Source organism: Osmerus mordax, chromosome 15, assembly GCF_038355195.1.
Source record: "Osmerus mordax isolate fOsmMor3 chromosome 15, fOsmMor3.pri, whole genome shotgun sequence".
Lineage (NCBI taxonomy): Eukaryota > Metazoa > Chordata > Actinopteri > Osmeriformes > Osmeridae > Osmerus > Osmerus mordax.
Genome location: NC_090064.1, coordinates 11,065,622 through 11,085,028, shown reverse-complemented (window position 1 = coordinate 11,085,028; position 19,407 = coordinate 11,065,622). Strand labels below are relative to the sequence as shown.

At 44.3% G+C, this 19,407-nt stretch overlaps 3 protein-coding genes across 3 annotated transcripts; 1 reads left to right on the top strand and 2 right to left on the bottom strand.

Annotated features, from left to right (window-relative positions):
* Positions 1 to 1,059: 1,059 nt before the first annotated feature.
* LOC136957930 (sperm-associated antigen 16 protein-like) lies at positions 1,060 to 3,210 on the bottom strand. Its single transcript, XM_067252149.1, has 3 exons — positions 2,203 to 3,210; positions 1,696 to 2,031; positions 1,060 to 1,575 (listed from the first exon to the last, which is right to left on the bottom strand). Exons 1-3 carry the CDS (start codon positions 3,208 to 3,210, stop codon positions 1,060 to 1,062), a joined length of 1,860 nt encoding a protein of 619 aa, XP_067108250.1.
* Positions 3,211 to 3,316: 106 nt separating this feature from the next.
* On the top strand, positions 3,317 to 4,991 carry ndufb4 (NADH:ubiquinone oxidoreductase subunit B4). Its single transcript, XM_067251536.1, has 3 exons — positions 3,317 to 3,504; positions 4,009 to 4,152; positions 4,822 to 4,991. The coding sequence occupies exons 1-3, from the start codon at positions 3,328 to 3,330 to the stop codon at positions 4,885 to 4,887; spliced, it is 387 nt and encodes a 128-aa protein (XP_067107637.1). The 5' UTR covers positions 3,317 to 3,327; the 3' UTR covers positions 4,888 to 4,991.
* Positions 4,992 to 5,075: 84 nt separating this feature from the next.
* On the bottom strand, positions 5,076 to 10,576 carry hgd (homogentisate 1,2-dioxygenase). The gene is made up of 14 exons (XM_067251535.1): positions 10,444 to 10,576; positions 9,626 to 9,697; positions 9,414 to 9,502; positions 9,168 to 9,273; positions 9,036 to 9,095; positions 8,817 to 8,908; positions 8,647 to 8,681; positions 8,447 to 8,526; positions 8,254 to 8,353; positions 7,989 to 8,113; positions 6,099 to 6,203; positions 5,881 to 6,007; positions 5,529 to 5,710; positions 5,076 to 5,394 (listed from the first exon to the last, which is right to left on the bottom strand). The coding sequence occupies exons 1-14, from the start codon at positions 10,456 to 10,458 to the stop codon at positions 5,251 to 5,253; spliced, it is 1,332 nt and encodes a 443-aa protein (XP_067107636.1). The 5' UTR covers positions 10,459 to 10,576; the 3' UTR covers positions 5,076 to 5,250.
* Positions 10,577 to 19,407: the final 8,831 nt, after the last annotated feature.

Genomic DNA, 19,407 nt, shown 5'->3' with positions numbered 1-19,407 from the left:
AGGAAGAGCCAAGGCACTCATTGAAAGCCCAGTCCAAAGACACTAAACAAATAAAAAAGACATTTAAAACTTGTAGTCAAATGAGTTAAAGTGGATCATTAGTACAGAACAGGAATAGAACAGGGACAGGATGAATAAACATTGCCTGCATTTCCCCAGTCTTAGAGATAAGAGGCATTTTACAGAAAAGAGGGGAACATCACCTGAGATTGCTGTAGCTAATTACAGACTTTACAGAGTAGATGCAGAGCACAGTAGATACAGGAGATGTATTCTCTATCTCTCTTTCTCTGACACGCTTTTTGTATTCTCTTAAGTTATTATTTTTCAGCACCCCCACACCTATCCAACCCCATTTTGTGAAGTGTACCTCATGGTGGACGTCATCAAGAGATTGGTAGAGGGGGTGGAGACAACGTTGATTGATCATGCAGCTGTCTGTGGTGCCTGAACCTTCTCCTCACAAGTTCAACTCTAAAACTTTAAAGTATCAGGTAACACATTTGATTTTTCATATGGCTCACTGAATAAGGTTGAGAAGGAGGCTGGCTGGCTAGTTGGCCTGTATTGAATTTGGAATGTTTGTACAGCATTGGGTGGATGGTGTTTTAAAAGTCCATCTGTTTTAATCTATCAGCTTTGGCCCCTCCCTTAAACAGCTTTCGCAGCAAGAAGTTCAGAGCCAAAGTATCTCATTAAACCACAATCACACAGCTGAACTGCTACAAACAGGTGAACAGGCGCGACAGAACGGCTTGCTAGGCAGTGGACGTGTGGGACAACATTGCCCTCTGGTGGTTAACATTAGACATTACTGATTCTTGACTGGATGACTGAATTGGTGCTTTTCATAACCTATTTCTAATGATAAATGATATACAGTATTTAGAGCTTCAAAACTCTTTAGAACAAAGTTGTTCAAACATATGTGTGCCGGGACACAATGAGTACGAGTAACTTACAATTTTATTGATAATGACAAGCCGCATTAATGTACATGAAGTGATTATATCAATGCAGTGTATGGTGGATTATGTAAATTATGTATACATTTCTCTGCTATGACCAAACATATATCTGCCCGTCCGACACCCCTGACAGTAAGTACTCCCCCTTGTGGTCAAAGATGACACTCTGCACTGCATCCTCATGTTTGAGAACACGGGCCACCTGGGACACAGCCAGATCCATCAGCCTCACATCACCGTCGTCCCCGGCAACCACCAACGTCTGGTCTGACGGGCTGAAGGCCACCTGGTTGCTAGGAAGCGGCCCTGTCTCCACGGTGACTGTAGGAGCCGCCGGATTCCTCACGTCCCAGAGCATGACGGAGCCAAGGGCATCGCAGGAAGCCACGATGTCACCGGCTGCGGTGAAGGTGGCGTGGTTGCAGGAGCTCCGGTGGCCATAGAGGGACAGGGCACACAGCCCGGTCCGGGCGTCCCACAGAGAGAGGGTCCTGTCAGCAGAAGAGGTCAGGAGGGTGTTGGAGAAGGGCAGGAACTCAACACTGTTGACGGAGCCTGTGTGTCCACGAAGGGTGTAGCGGCATCTCTCACTCTGGAGGTCCCACACCTGCACAAATACAAAGCGTATCCCATACAAGGCACGTGCAAGTACACTAGGGAGTGAAACAGAGCTAAATATGATTGATTTAACATGCTTTTAAAAGATCACCTGAAACTACTGTCCTACCTTCACAGTGTAATCCAGGGAACAGGAGGCCACGAAATCCCCACAGGAGTGAAAGGTGCACCCCCAGGTGGCTCCCGTGTGCCCCTCCAGGATCAGCACACAGTGGCCCTGCGCCAGGTCCCACACACGGACACTGGTATCCCCAGAGGTGGTGGCCAGCCTGGATCCATCAGGATGGAAGCTGATCCCAGACAGCCAGTCGGAGTGGCCCTCCCCCGTGGCGATGAGCTCTCCTTCAGGAAGCCCCCAGAGCCTCCAGACCAGATCGTCACCTCCACATGCCAACACTTGCTTACAGGGGTGCAGAGCCAGGCAGCTGACAGCCAGGCTGTGGGCCTGGAGGGAGGGTTCGGACAACAGGTAAACAAGCATTGGACAAAAATGGCAAAACTCAGCCTATAGTACATATTTTTCAAAAATATATAGAGAAGCAATTTGGGGAAAATCTAAATATAGATATCTACATCTTTGATTCATTACTAAGCAGTGTACAGTTAGCTATCTAACCTTGAAGGTGTTTGTAAGGTGGAAGCTGTTGGCCTTGACAGAGTCTTGAGCTGATATGGACAGATCTTTCATGTGAGCCAGACAGGGGTTGACACGCATGTTCACCGGGAACTCAGAGTCCTTTATGTTTTTGGACATGTTGGGGTTCTTGGTTAGGTCTTTGGAGGGATCACTGCGGCCAACCTTGACCATCTGGGGCTTGGTTTCCCTACCCAGCTTGACATCAGGTTTAGAGTTCGCTTCCTGGCTCAGGTCTTCCCCACGACCCTCAGTGGTTGACACAAGTTGAGTGTTGTGGAGGCTGGCTTCTAGACTGTGTGCCTGCCCTAAGGCCCTGTCCCTCTCTAAACTGGCCAGCATCTTTTCCTTCAAAGCTACTTGGTATTTCTCATTCATCTGCCTCAGAACAGGTTCATAGGAGGAACAGTGGGTCTTTAGTTTTCTAATATCTTCTATCAGTCTGGTTTTCTCTTGCATCACACGTTTGTGCTGTAGACGATGAAAATCTCTGGCTTTCTGAAGCTTGACCAGTGTATCTGCCGCTGCCAAGGCAGCATGCTTGTACTCGTCCCGTTCCCTTTGAGCGTTCTTCAACTGGCTGTCCAGAAGTTGATTTTGCGTGTACACTTCTGGGACCAACTCGATTTGGTTTGTGTTCCATAGACCTTTGTGTGCTAGCTCGGTCCATTCAGTTTGAAAGCAATCTAATGTTTTTTTCATTCCCATTTTAACAAGAAAATTGCGGAGGAAGTCGTCCAACACTTCGGGAACGTGAGAAACACGGGGCTGTGATGCATCGAGGTTTAGAGCAACTGAGGTAGTGTCATCCGAACGTTCTTGGATAGCCCTTACCGTTGCCTCCAAATCTTCCTCTCCTTCAGTCAGACTACAGTGTTCTTCAAAAGTAACTTCATCATATTGAAAACCATCGTCGGAATCTGCTGGTATTGTAAGACTTTCAATAAAATATGAATCAGTTTCGGGTTGCTGACAAGGATCAGTGGTCATTTTTGTATCTCAAGTTTAGCGTCTAGACAGAATGTTGCCATAGATACAAGGAGAAACCGATCGACTGGCTCTCGCGAGATATCAAACTCGCGTTGCCTGCCCTTCTGAATTTAAAAAATGGCGAACTACAGAGAGGCGCCCTTGGCCACTCGGCCAAAATCATTGGATCCGGCTGAATATTTTAACCTTTCGCCGGACCAGCGACGTGCCGAGGAACAAAGGGCAACACTGAGAGCACAACTGAAGAGACAATACCAGACGCAACTTAACAACCCTCACAGAAAAGAGCTAATCGTAAGTTGGTCAGAGGAGACATGCTAACACAAGCTAGCATTACGTTAGCTTGCTATCTAATGTCAGTCAGTTCAGTCACTGATTTATTGAATTACGTTGATTGCAGAACATTTGACTAAAGTGTTTGTCTTAAATAGTTCAGTATTGTACGTCTAATGCAATAATGCAGTATGTATGTATGCTTCCAACAATGTATGTTTCCAACCTTTAAAGCTAATGTCAGACATTCATTGCTAGCAGCAAGCAGCTAACTGTTTACAACTATTGGCAGGCTGGCTAGCGGCACACGCTTGACTTTGTGTTGAATAATCGGCAGCTACGATTCACATTATATGCACCCTTGTAAATCAAGACCAATTTCGCATATCATTGCACAGCTGTTTTACCTATCTGCAGAATAACACCATTTTCCATGTAGGCCTAGTACAGCGCTTTCTATTTACTTTCTATTATCGCCTGTTGTTGACTTATCTCGGCCTTTTCCTCACCTTTTCCTATATTTAGGAAGACCCCGCCTTGAACCGCTGGGTGTATGCTCGCGCCAACCCCTACAACTACTTCAAACCCACGAAAAAGACGTCGCTTCTGGGGGCTCTGTTCGGAGTGGCACCGCTCTTCATCCTATATTATGTGTTCAAGACGGACAGGGTAAACATACATTGTACTCGACCTTGCTTGACCTTTCAGCTGTAGCGATACTCCGTGTCAGGTGCTCATGTAAATGTGCTGAGAAGTAATAGACCTGTTGCGTGGTTTAAGTGTATGCTGTTCTACATGCATGCACTGTGCGTTTCTAGTAGAACCAATATACTGTTTATGCGCGTTTGGTTGAAAGCTCATATTGAATCAATGGAAGTCTTATGTCCAGATGCTGGACCAAAGTAAATGAAAGGTATCCAGGTATGTTATGTACAATGAGATTCCAGTATCATTGGTTTTCAGACCTTCTAGTTCAAATGTAGAATTGTAATATCTCCCCTTGTACCATCTGAACTAATTTGCCCTTGTGCCCCATCACCCCTCCTTGTGACTGGGAGTTGAAAATTTCACATCCTCTCATTTTCTCTCCATTGTTATTGAAATGTGCCCCCTGAATCTGTACTCAGGGGAAATGTCAGCAAGACCTGCAGAGTGCTATTGTTGGGGCAGGATGTAATGTGTCGAACTGTCTTTAGCCTACTGGGAGAAAAAGACACCGGGGAAATCAGGACAAAGACATTCATTCATATTATAAACACGCTGAGAGTCGGGCTGCAGAGAAGGGGATGTTACAGTGTTGTCATGGCGACTGTGCTAACGCTAACCCTCTGTTTCCAGGACAACAAGGAGGCGGCGATTAAGGCTGGGACCCACAACCAATCCACGTTCAGCCTGTCATACTGAGTCAGGGCGATTCACATCCTTCCAATGTAGTGTTATAGAAATTATGTCAAACCTATGTAACTAATATTAAAAGATGGAATTAAATATATTGTTTAAATGAAAAAGCAGTCTTGAATCAAAAGTAGACCAATGTTGACTGACCAAGTAAAGCATGTCTGGCTTATACATGCCTTTTTCATAAGGTGGGATCCAAATTGATTTATTTAAAATTCTCTGTATTATAGAACATTTAAATTCATCAAAACATTTTGGAATTGTGGCCATCTATTAAACATATCAATACACATTTAATTATCCCTTTATTAGCTGCAAACCTTATTGATGGCAGCCAACCACTGTGTGTCAGTATACTCTTATATTCTTCTACTGTTTGCTGGGCCTCCAGTTTGGGTTGAAGTGACTGCGGAGGGTTTCCCAACACTGGTAGTAGCTCTTGTCCAGCCTCTGGCATGTCTCCAGACCCCACTTAGTCACCGCCATGCTGAAGGAGGACTCAAACATGAAGGCCTGGCAGGAGGAGGGAGAAATATACATGTGATCGCCTGGAGATTTGTGAGAAAACGTCACACATACAAAACAAATACGTTGAAAATGCTCCCACCATATACTGGCACTGAGCTCTAACAAAGTGTGTGTGTTACCATGGTCCCCTCAGCCACCCTCTCTGGTTTGAGAGCAGCCGTGCTGCTCTTCTCGAAACAGTCTCCATCTGGCCCGTGTGGGGTCATCATGCTGTGGAGACTGCCCCCTCCTGGTTGGAAGCCCTCCTCCTTGGCCTCATAGTGACCCTTGATCAGCCCCATGAACTCACTCATGCAGTTACCTGAAACGTGAGGCAGGGGGAGCTCTGACATCACTGTGAAAGTATCTCAAACGGTCACTAGATGGCCATGTTAGTCGGAATGATATAGAATGACTTGTCTGAGCCTGTTGAGCCAGTACTGCGACTAAATCTTAGTATATGGAACAGAAGAGGAGTGTGACTCGTCTTACGGTGGTAGTAGGGGGGGCGAAAGGTGCGATCAGCCACACCCCAGCGCGGAGGGAAGATGACAAAGTCGGCGATGGCTACTCCCGGGCGATTGGACTTGGCTGTAAGCACGGTGAAGATGGAAGGATCCTGATGTGTGCAGACAGAAGGGAAGGGTGAGTGTGTGTGTGAAGCGACAACCCACAGTGTGTGACACACGTGTGTGATCACGAAAACTCACCGCATGATCGAAGGCCACACAGTTAATGACCATGAAGTTGTCCAGGTTATATTTGTACGGTGTGTAGTTACCATGCCAGGCCACCACGTTAAAGGGAGAGAAATCCTAAAAGCACACAAATACAAATCACATAAGGAAGGCTGCTCTCAGATAAAATGGTTTAAATTTGGCATCTGTGAGAGAGAATGAGGGAGGGAATAAAAACGAACAATGGAAAAAAATTTTTTTTGTAATCTTAAAATTTCAGACACCGCACTTTGTGACACGAAGAAAAACTCAAGAGGATGATAAGGGTTGATTGTGAAACACAACGCGTCTCCTATCTTTTTCTCCGTTTTTTATTTACCCTGTTCTTTGAAATACTCCATTCCAGGTATTTTACTGTAATTGGCTTCACAATCAAACTTTCCCAAACTTTCAGCTTTCTGTGCTGTGGCTTAGGGAGAGATGGGAGGGAGGGACAGTTACAGTGTAGAGATATTTCTTTATCTTGATTGTTAAAACCACAGCAATTTTATATAGCTCTTCTGTTCTGATAATGTCACTGTGAAAGAGACATTCAATGGCAGCTCTAAAATCAATATAATTCATTACAGCTCTTGTTGCCTTCAGCATTGACCTCTGTCTTCCATCACAGACAAAAACACACACACACTGACACACACTAGTGACAAGTACACACTAGTATATATGAAAGCGCTCACCTCTCGCTCTCTCACAGACACACACACAGACATAATGTCACACTGCATTGTGGGAGCTTGGGGTCCCCAAGGCAGGTAATCTTTTGGACATTATATTTCTTATGATAACTCCAACAGACTTGATTAAAACTGTATGAGAGAGAAAAACAGTCACACACACACACACACACATTGTCTCTCTCTCACACCCACAACACAAAACACAAACATGTTGGCCCAGTCAAGCAAATAATAAGTTAATTTGAGCAATTTAGTTTCCCTGCAGGGGGAACAAACAGCAGGACAAGATGACGGCAGGCCCTTTCCCCAGATGAAGTCTGCTTACCCCAGCCCCCGCCCCTCCCACCTTCCATTTACCCCTGCCCCCCACCTTCCTGTCTCTCTAGATGGGGTATCTCACAGGACGGGGTGTCAGGTGCAAGCCCCAACACCCAGCTCTTACCCAGATGAAAGATGGAGGGATGATGAATGGATGGAGAAAAGACAGGAAAGGGGAATTACGGAGGAGGGGTGGGGGCTGTGTCAGACCGTAGCCTATGCTTTTCCGGTAATGAGTAATGTCACTGTGCACGAATGTGGACACTGTTTCCACGGTTACCCCCGTCACCCCACCCTTCCATTTTTGTCTCGGTGGGAAAAAAAACTCCTGACAGACATAACGAGTCGATCCAATTACCCGCCTGACAGGACGTTTCAGGGGGGGAAATCATTCCAGAGTGAAATATGCTGAAATTAACGCTTAACTCAAGAAACGTTTTTCTTCCTATGAACAGATAGGCAGGTATCTGGCTGTAACTCCGGGATGTGTTAACTAATTATGAGTGATTAAGGCTGGTAAGGGAGCTGAGATGGAAGCCTGCTGATCCAAGAACAGTTAGACATTTTATAATAAATCATCGGGGATGGCAGTCGAATAGAAGAATCCAGCTAGTAAGTAGCAGGCCTTGTATGGTCTGTCATGTTATTCTGAAACGTAGGTCCTAGTGACTAGCTAATGCTTCGGAACAATGCAAACACAGGGCATTAGTGGACCCATGCAGTGTATGAACTTCTAGCTAGTGACAGGCAACATTTGAAGTTTATGTGTAAAAAGTGCCTTACTGTATCATTCAAAGCCACATGAGTAGTAGTTTGCGTGTGCCACAGTAGCAGGCACACACACAGACACACACACAAGCCAACCCACCTGTTGGCTGGAGAACAGCTTGCCCTGGTACTTGTTGATGACTGTGTAACCTGTGGCCACTGTGCGGTCCTCATACCATGCAACAGGGACCAGGAAGTCCCTGGGATTGGCCAGCCCGTTGGCTCCTACAAACATCATTGGTAAGGGGTGATGGAAATGATGGAATATAAGCGAATAAGAGCAGATGGTGTCAGAAGAGGGGTGTAAAGTATGTTAGAAGACAGATCAAGTTAGAGGAAGGGAGGGAAGGGGGTGATGCACACACCTATAGGTCCCAGATCTGGGAGCTCATAGTGGGTCCCGTACACCTCGAGCACATAGCCTCGGGTCTCCCCAAACACATCCACACTGAAGCGCATCCCTTGCTGGAACACAGAGGGAGATGGGAGTGAGGATGAGAAGGACAGGTACATGATGACATGGAAAAGCAGAGGGTGGAGGAACGGTTAGAAGCTCACCTGAACAACACAGATCTCGTTGGGCTCAACCATCATCTTCCCAAACTCTGTGGTGACGAGGATCTCTCCTTGCTGGGGCACTGAGATACATTAGAAAACAGAGGTCAAGAATGAGGGACAGAGATAAGAGAAAGAGTAACCAAATAAATATTTCAGTTTTAACTACAGATCAAAAACATTCTAAAGGGAATTTGACTCACCAATGAGAAAGTCTCCATCAGAGTTGTTGAAACATCTAAAACATAGAGACGAAACTGAGAAGGTCAAATTGTAGACAGCCCTTTCTATTTACAATTATGGTGACTGTGGATATCTTATAATTGAAGAATGTAAGTTATGGTGTCAATGATAGTGTCCCAGATAGGCACACCTGTCCGTCATGGAGGTGTTGCAGGTGAACATGTGGATGGCGATCCCGTTACGAGACTTGGCGTCTCCAGCACCACACACTGTGTGTAGACCCTGCCACACACACACAAGGACTAATCAGCATTAAGGGCAAGCAAATGCCTTGCTAAAGGGTGCATTTCCATTACAGAAAAAAACAAACAGCAGTCAAATATATATATAATAAAAAATTCAACTTTACCATCACAAAGTCCACTTTCTTCTCTGAGAATTTTGGTATGGTGAATGGAAGCCACCTCATCTATGGAAGACATTTAGGAATATTACTATCTCTTTCTCTGTCTCTCTTCTGACTCTGTGTAACTCTTTCTACCTGGTTAGGATCAGGTTCCACTTCGTTCCAGTTCTCCGTCAGGTCTCCACAGTCCATTGCAGCATACGGCTTGTGTCGGACGGACGGCAAAATACGATACAGCCAGCTGGAGAACAGTAACAACAGATAAGAATGAGTGTTTGTGAGTGCACATTAGTCAACCTTACATTAGATGCTTTTTATTGAAACATTGGGCAGATGCTACAACAGAGAAGGATGGAGAAGTCACAGTGTAAGAACAGATACCTCCTTTTATTGGCTGGCCGTGGGCAGGTGAAGGCGGAGCCAGAGAGCTGCTCAGCATATAGACCATATGGACATACCTGAGGGTTGTTCTGCAGGGGCACAAGACAGGTAGTTGAAGACATCTATGTGGTATGTGTAAATATTGAATGTGGTGTTAAACTGTTGTGATATTAAAGCCTTTATGTGGCACTTAGAGCACTGGTTTGTGTCACCTGTCCTTCAGGTAGGGATCCTGGACAGCGAGAGTCCTCAGAGGAAAACTCGTTCCCAAACCCACTCATGTACTGGAGGTCACACAATATAAATGAGAAAACAGCTGGTCAAATTTGGAATATCTTGCATTCATATGCCTCCCAACATTTGTATGTTTTGGGTTATTCCCATCCCCAGTATTTTTTTACAGCTTGGATTTCTTTGCAGATTTGTCCGGACTAGATCACCTACGAGGTGGTTCTGATGCCATGGAACAACCCCCTTTATTCCTCGGTTCATGAAAAAGTAAAGGCATTTTGCTGAGTCATTGTGGGTTTGCAGAAGCGCACGAGTATGTTTTCCATTTGTGCGCTAACCACCTAAAAAACCGTAAAGTTATATAAGGGACGAATATATACAGTCTGCTTTCATGGAACATAATGAATGTCATTACACATAACATGTTATTTATCAACTTACTGACCGTCATAACTTTGGTTTAAGCTAAACTGCCAGGAGCTATCAGATCACATCTGGGCAGCTGCTAAATCAAGCGCTCTGATTGGTTTGGAGGGAACGCCCCTTGAAGTATGCCGCTCTAGCACACATTGCAGATGTGACTTTAGTATCCTCAAAGATCAATACATTTGACTTGTGTGCCGGAGTATATATCAATTGTGAACAATGGAGTTAAAATGCGAAGAAGCATATTCGTTCAGTAGCCTATGCTTTAAGAGCATGAGCTGTTTTTGCATGTTTTTGCACCTAAATTCAAATAAATACATGTCATTTCATGAAAGCTACATGTGTATATGTAATAGAGAATATGACCGCTTACCTTCAATCCTGCCATAGCGTTATTTATTGGAAACGCTTCAACTGAAAGAATGTCAATTCCAAACGCGCAGGTTAAAACTTTACTAACTGTTGTTGGACTTTCTGACTTCCTCAACCTACATATAGCCTACTGCACAACTCCTTCGTCCCGTGATGGAGTGAGTGGGGAAGATGAGAAAAAGGGGGCTGGATATATAGCCTACACTGTTTCTCAATATGGTTTTAATTAAGACCAGACCCGCTCCGTCACGTAAGCAGCAGGGTTGTCCTGCTCCGAATGGGTAAGGGGTACTGGGGAAGGGAGAGGGGGCAGGGGCGGGGGATGGGGGGGGGGGGGGTAGCGGGGGGTGGTGAACTTTCAGGGACAAAAAGGTGTGAGAAGATCATACAGACAATGAAGGCAAAGTCCCTGAAGTCCCAAAGACTCTGGGTCAATCTCTTCTCAGTTCAGATTCGAATGGAGCAGGTGTGATGTGGAGCTATGAATGGTATGGGCTTTGTAACGAGGTGGACAATTAAGGGTATCATTTGATCAGTTTAAAAGAAAATCGTACATCATCATGGATGCTGAAGGCCTGTGTCGATAGAAGTCCCATATGAACAACAGGCCTTCAAAACACCTATTTAGACGAAATTTATTCAGTCCATTTTTTTTTAAAGATGGCCAAACTGGGTACCTAATGTCTCCAGCAATATCAAAAAGAATCAATTTCCCTTTCTCATTCTTCTCTAGATTTCCCTCTTGTCTATTTCTTTTCTTTTTGGGAGGTGTCGGGGTAGGGTAAATGATGGCAATTCTCATAGCGAGGCGCAAATAAACTCGGCACGGCAGAAGTAACTGTTCTCCGGCGAAGCGTGTAGCCAAGCCCCGGGCTCCCCGCTGCTAAGCAGTTAAGGTGCTGTGCCAAAGACGGGAAAACCCGATGGCGGAAAATATCACGACCCAGTCTACGGAAATTGATCTGCTCCTTGGATGGAGGAAGAAAATGAGTGATTTTAATTTCGCCTCCGATTTTGATGATAGAATTCTAGAGTATTTGTGTCCTCTCCTGGAAGGCCCCGTGTGTTATAAGAGCGGCCAAAATGCTTTAAGGTTAAGATGAGAAAAGGGAGCCTATATGGCATACTGATGGTTATATCTATGCATGACTGAGAGAGGTAGAAATCGTTTGTCATTAGATGCCTGCTGGACTCAACGACTTGATAGTAAATAGCTTCCCTTCCCACCTAGTTCACAATTCATTATTATACATAACACACAGAAGGAAACGCAGGCATGGACCATATCCACATCTATCTATTCAAACTGCAAATCGTCCCTGTTTTTCCCCGGGAAACCTTTGACCTGGTAAATATGGCAGTGATGACGTCAGAGATGGCAAGGGACATGGAAATGGGAAAGGAAATAAAGAGACAGATCACCAAAACTGGTCAAAGATATCGTTGACTTTGTGGTCAGTCAATTTGTGCATTTGTCATTAAAACATTGCTTACTGTATACATAACTGATTACGCTTATGGATTATAATATAACTGGTGATTTGGATGGATTATAATATGCTATGGAAGAAAGACAACACACAAACTCAGAGGCACACATACATACACACTCACACTCATTGCTCCACTTAACTCTGATTAGATTTGCAAGGACATCTCGTATACCCTCTCTCCGGTTTTTAAATGAAGTGCAAGCCTCTGTCTCTCTCTCCCACACACTGACACACACACACACACACACTCACATACATCCTCTGTCTCTTTCTCTGCGTGAGTTGAGTCTCTCCTGAGCTATATCCCACTAATGTTATGCAAATGGTTTAATATGAAGATAAAGACTGTTGTAGCGCGTCACCCTCGCCAGGTTCATGCCCTCCAGTTTCCACAACGATAGTTCTAACAAGGAGGGCATTATTTGGGAGTCATTAAATGATGCCCTTGCTGACATGCACCCCCTCACCAGGCCCCCCTCCCTGGCTCGCATTGGCCATTAAAGCTCCTCACACCTACACTAATACACACTACAGCCAGCTTTTAGCACTGGCTCCCAGTTTCTTACACATCACAGTGTCACAGAATAGAAAATTACACTCTCTCCTCCCACAGAGAAAATTGCTTTGGAATTGCTTGGTTATAAAGATGTGCTTTGGGGACGGGGGGGATGGGGGGGACGGGGGGGGGGACGGGGGGGTAAGCATACAAAAAAAACAGACACACACAAACAAAATTACTTAAAGCGCTCAACGGACAATCCTTATACCTGGAGTTAATCAGAGGATTTACCAATTATTAAAGTCAGAGGAGATTTAGAGTGTGTGTGTGTGTGTGTGTGCGTGTCTGTGTTTGCATGCTCATGCGTGCATGTGAAACCAACTCATCAGGGATAACAGAAAGATGAAACGATGGAGCAGAAACTGGAGGAGCGCGAGGAGAGGATGTCAAGAGGAGGATTTGACAGAAAGTATAAAGGAGAAGAGGAGAGAGGAATGTGTCAGAGGGGTGAAAGAGAAGAAAAAAAGATGCAGGAAAGGCATGCGGGAAGGAGAGGAGGAGGATACACATAGGAAGATGAAAAACAAACAAACAAGAATAATAAGTTGTGATGAACTGCTACACCATGATCTCCAGGTAGAGGACTCATCACGCACCTCGTCTGTTCTAACCCACTCCTCCATGACACTGGGCCCTGCATTCAACAAAAAGGAACCAGCTACTCCAGCTATGGGCTGATAGGAGTGGGTCCAGAAAATGGACTCGGTCTAGGTGTGTGTGTGTATGTGCATGTGTGTCCGTGTATGTTATATGAGAGTGAGTACAGCTATGACTTCCTCTCAGCAGGGGTGGGCCTGGAGATGGTACAGGAATAAATCCAATATAGATTGCAGGGCTGCGCTGCCCCCCACTGGGGACCCTCAGACCTGCATCCCAGGATCTAAGTACTTTTCTCTCGTCAAATTGCCCCAAAAGGGCCTTGGGAACAGCCAAGCCACCACCCCCACACTGGGACTGCCGAAGACCTAATGATGGTGCTGGGGATACACACACACAGATACATATACTCACACACTAGTAGCCACACAAGCACAGACACACACATTCACGTAAACACACTGTCCACACACTGCCTCTTCAGTCCGGACCAATTTAGACTCCCGTTCCCCTCAACGCTCTCACTTCACAGCTACTCATCCCACCTCACTCCTTAACTGCAGTCCCACCTGATAGAATACCAATACCCTGCACCATCTTAGTCTTCTCTCTCATGCACACAAAGTCCTAACACACTCTTATCACACCCTATACTCACCATCTATGGAGAAAACAAAACAGATACGATAACTTTGGAGCACTGGATGGATAAGGCCTATGGAGAGAAAGAGAGAGAGAGAGAGGGGGGGGGGGGAGAGAGAGGGGGGGGAGGGAGCAAAAGGGAGAGGAGGAATACCACCACCCACCCTTTTTTGGCTCAACAGACCCCAGGAGCTTCAGAGACATTACAGTGCCACCAAACACCTGCCGGACTCCATTTTGTCTCCGGCCAGGGAGCTGATTCTATTTGAGATGAAGTGTCTGATGTCACTGTGCAAGACACTGTGATCAGGGTCCCAAGCTGGTGCGAGTCAACTACCTTTAAGTAAGACATGGATACTCCACATGCATCTTTACCAACTCACTGGATTGAATATGTAGCGCTTGAATGTATTAAGTACTTAAAAACATAGGCCATGAGAGAGCTTCACATAAATATTTATTGATCCAAGTCCTTTCTTAGCATACTACCAAAGGAATTTTGGGATATCATTTTCATGGCACTCTTAACCACCAGATGGTCATGAACACAAATCAAAACAATGCAACATCCATTAGATCTACTCATTATCCAGTTTATTCACACAGCAGAGCCAGAGACAGTAAGTGAAAGGTTGCCAGTGAACCACCCGAGGAATCATACAAACAGGGCCACCCTTGCACCAAAACACTGCATATTTTCTAGTATTAAAGTTTGGGATCCTCAGTGGACCATTTTCTACAGGTTTTCATTGAGATGAGTTACCTGTTATATTCACCAGGGTATTGAGTAAAAAGCCTCACAGTAACTTCACTAACTCAATCACTTTGAGTGTCTTGATAACCACATAGCCTGTTTTGATCTCCCTGGAAGATTTTAACTGATTAGTATAAAAATGCATTTTTTATTACATTAGGACAAAGGGATTTACATAAAACGCAGACAAGGTCAGATAGCAACGAGGTCCTTAATTTAGCTTAATCAACTTTCATTTGCATCGCGCTGTTTGCGCGCGTTATTGCCACTAACTGAATAAATGGACTTCTTCAGATTCAAGGGGGGCATGCCCGTTTTGATAAGCTTGCAAGATAATTGATTTGAATACATTACTCTGATTATCTCATTACTAGGATGATTCTTACGGGATTTTCAACAGTGGCGCAGTTGAATTAAGTGAAAGCCCGCAATCAATAAAAGGGCAAATGTACCAGTAGACACACAGGCCTGAACAGTCTCTTGCGGTCAACCCGTGGTTACAGCTCACATTTTGTTGGTGACGATAGCAACGGCTCACAAGTGTTGCTTGCTCTTGATTCCTCTTGTGATCAAAGCAGTAATCAGTGGAGACAATGAGGCCGCGAAATTGCTGCTGCTGGCGTCCAAGACCTATCCACCTGCAGTGAATATAAGAGCGTGTTCCATGAATCGATAATAAATAAGTATCTGTCCACGCACTGCATCTGTGTAGCCTAATGGTGAAACGATGCGCAAAATTACGCGTGTATATTCAGTGTGGCCATAACCATCAACTGTTGATATATTCTGGCATAACCTTAAAAACAATTCGAGTCACATTCTGTGACGATCAATTTTTGCGACGATGAAGGAAAGGGAAGAGCTTTTGGGAAGTTTGCTTAGTTGTTAACGCTGATTTTGTAGGCAAAAAAAGTATGCATTTTTATGATTTCGTCCTCTTTATTTTCTTTCAACTTATAACCTGTGTACATTTACATTTAGTCATTTAGCAAACGCTCTTATCCAGAGCGATGCAGCTTCGTGCTAAATGACTAAACAAACCCAAACATTAGAAGGTTATGTCTGACTATGCAGGATGGCGTTAAATAGCATCGTAGAAAACATTATTTGCAACTGTAAAAGGTAGAGCTGCTGTCCATGCACCTACATGCAAGGCCTTGATGCAGCCCTTATCAGATAAGCTTATTTTTACTTAATCATTGAGTGGAATGAAGACTAATCTTGGGTTGAAATATTCAAGTCATCAATTATTTTCCTTACATAAGGGCAAATTATCGAGTCAGTTGAGCGAAATTAGAGCCCTTTGTTTTTTATCAGACCGTATTACCGTTGGAAATTACGGATGATGACTGCGTGCGCGATTGCCTTTGTTGTTCCGATCATCGCCTGTCGTTCTGAACTCGCGCTAACAAAGTCATTAAATTGACTCCCTCGCGCTCTCATTATGCGGGCTGTTAATAACCGCTAATTAACTTTGCTTACGCGGGCCTTAAAAGCCCCCTCCTCTCCTCTCTCTTTTTCCTGCTCGCCCTCTCAAGCAGAGCAGCATCCAATTATGTCACAGCGAAGGATGAAGACAAGTCACAGGCACCAAGGCCACGAGAGTGCCGGTGTTGCACTGATTTTCCGTTAACCGCTCAAACTGTCAGATTAAACCTCGCTCACAGGTGTCCAAATGTCACTCGTCTATCGTGAAGATTGAAATCAATCAATTATTCACTCAGCCAATTAGTCACACACATACGCGCGCGCACACAAGCACGCACACTAACACACACACACACACCTGCAGTTTTTCAGTGCGGTATAAGCTGAAGCGCCGGTTCTTGTTCTAGAATATTGCTACTGTCGGCCACCTAGCACAGCCTAGACATCGTTGAGGTGTTGCAGATGTGGTTCGCTGACTTGTCCATACAGACTGAGAGCTGACGTTAGTGGCCAAATATAAATTAATGTTCTCAGTTGTCAGAGGTCGACAGTAAACACCGGTGTTAGACTATAACGATTAATTACTTGCTATGTGAATATGCTCTGAGGAAAAGCAGTTTATGCTTGAGTTTTAAGGCCGGTTTGGACACACTGATGGTCCATGGTGTCATCATTTGTTATCAGTGGTATTCAGTGGAAGGTGGGGTATAATCAATCCAGGAGATGGCGCCAGCTGAATGATTGAAAGGGGAAATGGTCGGATGAGTCCACCAACACGTGACCCACAAACTAACCCCAAAAAATAACCAGACAATTTGAGTTTCAAACCTGATCATGATACTTATTCAATTACTCAGAATCATCTTGTTTTATCTTACTGTTCAGAGTAGGCCTAGATATCTTCACAAGAGGCCACTCGTGCTGCAGATGCTCCGCGGGCTCAGGAGACTGTCCAAGGCTATAGCTACACCTGCACAATAGCACGTGGCTACTGATCGACTCACTGGATTGGATTGTGTTGTCTCTGTAAAACCTAATCTTATGTAAGGGTGCAATTGAGTGCAACACATTGGCATGACCCATAGGTCATGGAAATAACCATGTAGGCTACACCTGCTTGGACACACAGAACAAAATGCCTGAACATACACTGAACGTAGACTATATGTGTTCACAGAAAATTATCAGGTTAGAATGTTTTGAAAATACAACAGGCATGTGGCAACGGGTGAAGATGACAGAAACGAGAAGAGAGCGAGCCAGGGGCACTGCCTCTTTCCACCAACTCTTCACCCGCATGTGGCGCGCTAAATAGACCAAAAATTGAAAATGTGAAAATTGCGCTTATTTTGTCCCTCGCTAATGTATGCGCGTAATTAGTGCATTTAAACAAAGCACGGATGTCCTGCTGGCTGAAATGGCGGCTGACATCTCGTTTTCCCGGGTTAATAACAGTGCGTGGATAAATGAATCAAAGTGTGGCCCCCAAATTACATAGCCACTTTAAATACCCGTCTGTATTACGCACGTCTGTTTGTGACCACGCAGGGGTATAAAAAAAAAACAATTTTATATTGTTATTATTCTCATTACAGTGTTGATCGGAGTGCAAAAGCGGGGTTCAGAAGTTTCTGACACCCTAAACATGTGAATTAATTGTAAATAAGGACCATCAGTTAGGCCAAAGTCCCTCTCTTACATAAAAAAAAAGTCAAATTAGGTGCACTCGCGCACACAATAACGTGTTGTAGTGTGTACCAAGATGGCAGCATAATTTTAAAAAGGGAATACGTTTAATTCCGTGTTGACTATTGGGCAGAGAGTTAGGCAACCGTGCATAGGCCTAACCACTAAACTATCTTCTTTCACACAGGTCAGTGCACCTAGAATTCTAGCACGAGCTGATGTGAAACGAGTTATAAGACCATCATGTTTTAAAAGTTTTAAAATGTTCTGAACACATTTCTATTGTTATTTTTCATTTGTTGGAGCAGGTCTGCAGACTTACTGAGCATGGACATAAAGGGGCTGAAGAAAGAGTAAATTGCAGCTTGTTGAAGTTTTGGGATTGAATTCTGAAAATGATCCTTTTAACAGTGATGGGTTTGGAGGCGAGGGTAGGGTCACGCCATTCTCAGCGGGTTAAATAGACTTTCATTTAAAATTACATTCTAGATCCATCTCCCCCTCTTCAGCGCGAGCCTGGTGTCCAGGCTCAATGCGCGGCGTTTCATCATCAAGCACCTTCACTTTTTAAGTCAATCATACGCGCGCGACCATTTGATCGCCTCGACGTATCCCAGAGACGAGGCAATTAGTGTGAGTGTGTGTGTTGGGTTGTGTAAGTGTGTGTGTGTGTGTGTCTGTGATAGTGAAGAAAGGATGAAGGAGGGAACCTTTTTTATTTTGTTTTTCTTAATTTAGACACTTTCAGTAACAAGTGTGGTATCAATTTAGACTCGCAGTGTTAACTTCCCAAATTGTCAGACTGCAGAAAGTTTTATCAAGAATCTTTAACGGTTTTGATCTGAAGGGCTTGTGGGCTATCTTGAACCATAGTGGGATTCCCCACTGCGACAAATGTTTCGACATAGCACTAAAAGCATTGATTTAGGCTGCATCACACTGTTCATGTATTCTCAGTAGAATGGCACCATAGTTGTTACACAGTTATATTTTATGTAAAAAATGCAACCCTTATTAATGTTAACTGGACCTAATGTATGAGTGCCGTTTTTTTATTCATGGTTATATTGATCCAATTTATATTGAAGGAACACGTTAATCTCAGCAATGAGTGTTCTGAGTGATCCGCTACAGGCAAGGTTCCCAGCAAACCCCGGGCCAGACTTCTCTTCGAAATGTAGGCTAGTCCACGTAATACAAGGTTTAGGGTATATAATACAACTGTAGACTATATTCTTAAAGCCTGAATAGGTTGTTTAAGAAGTCGAAATGTTTAGATTTTGGTTAAAATGTTTACACACTAGATGGACTTTGTGTTAGGCTAGTTGCTGTTGACATTTTTATAAATATGAGGTTACTCCTAATTTATGTAATCATCATAGTGGTTGTGGTTTTGTTATAGTAAATATCAAGGAAGTTTTAATTTTGTGTTGCTTGTATTTCGTTTTAGGCCTATGCTTTAAATTATGTAAAGAATATTTGCCTAGCAAATATGTAAATTAATCCCCCCAAAATGTGTTGGAGTTCGGCGAAGCGAGTTCAGTCCACGAGATCAGAGCTCCATTTCAAGCTTTTGTCCGTTTCTCTCAAATTATCTTTAAGGCAAAAATATATAAAGTCACTCTTTTCCTCCACACGAACCAATCAGGCGCGCGATAATACGTGTAGATGAGAGCGCGCAGAAAGCAGAGCCCGAGCCAGCAAACAGTGTCTGTCATTAACGACAGTTGAAGGAGAAGAGGAACGATTTCAGACCGAGAGAGGGAGAGAGAGACAGAGATAGTGGGACAGTAAGTTAACACTTTG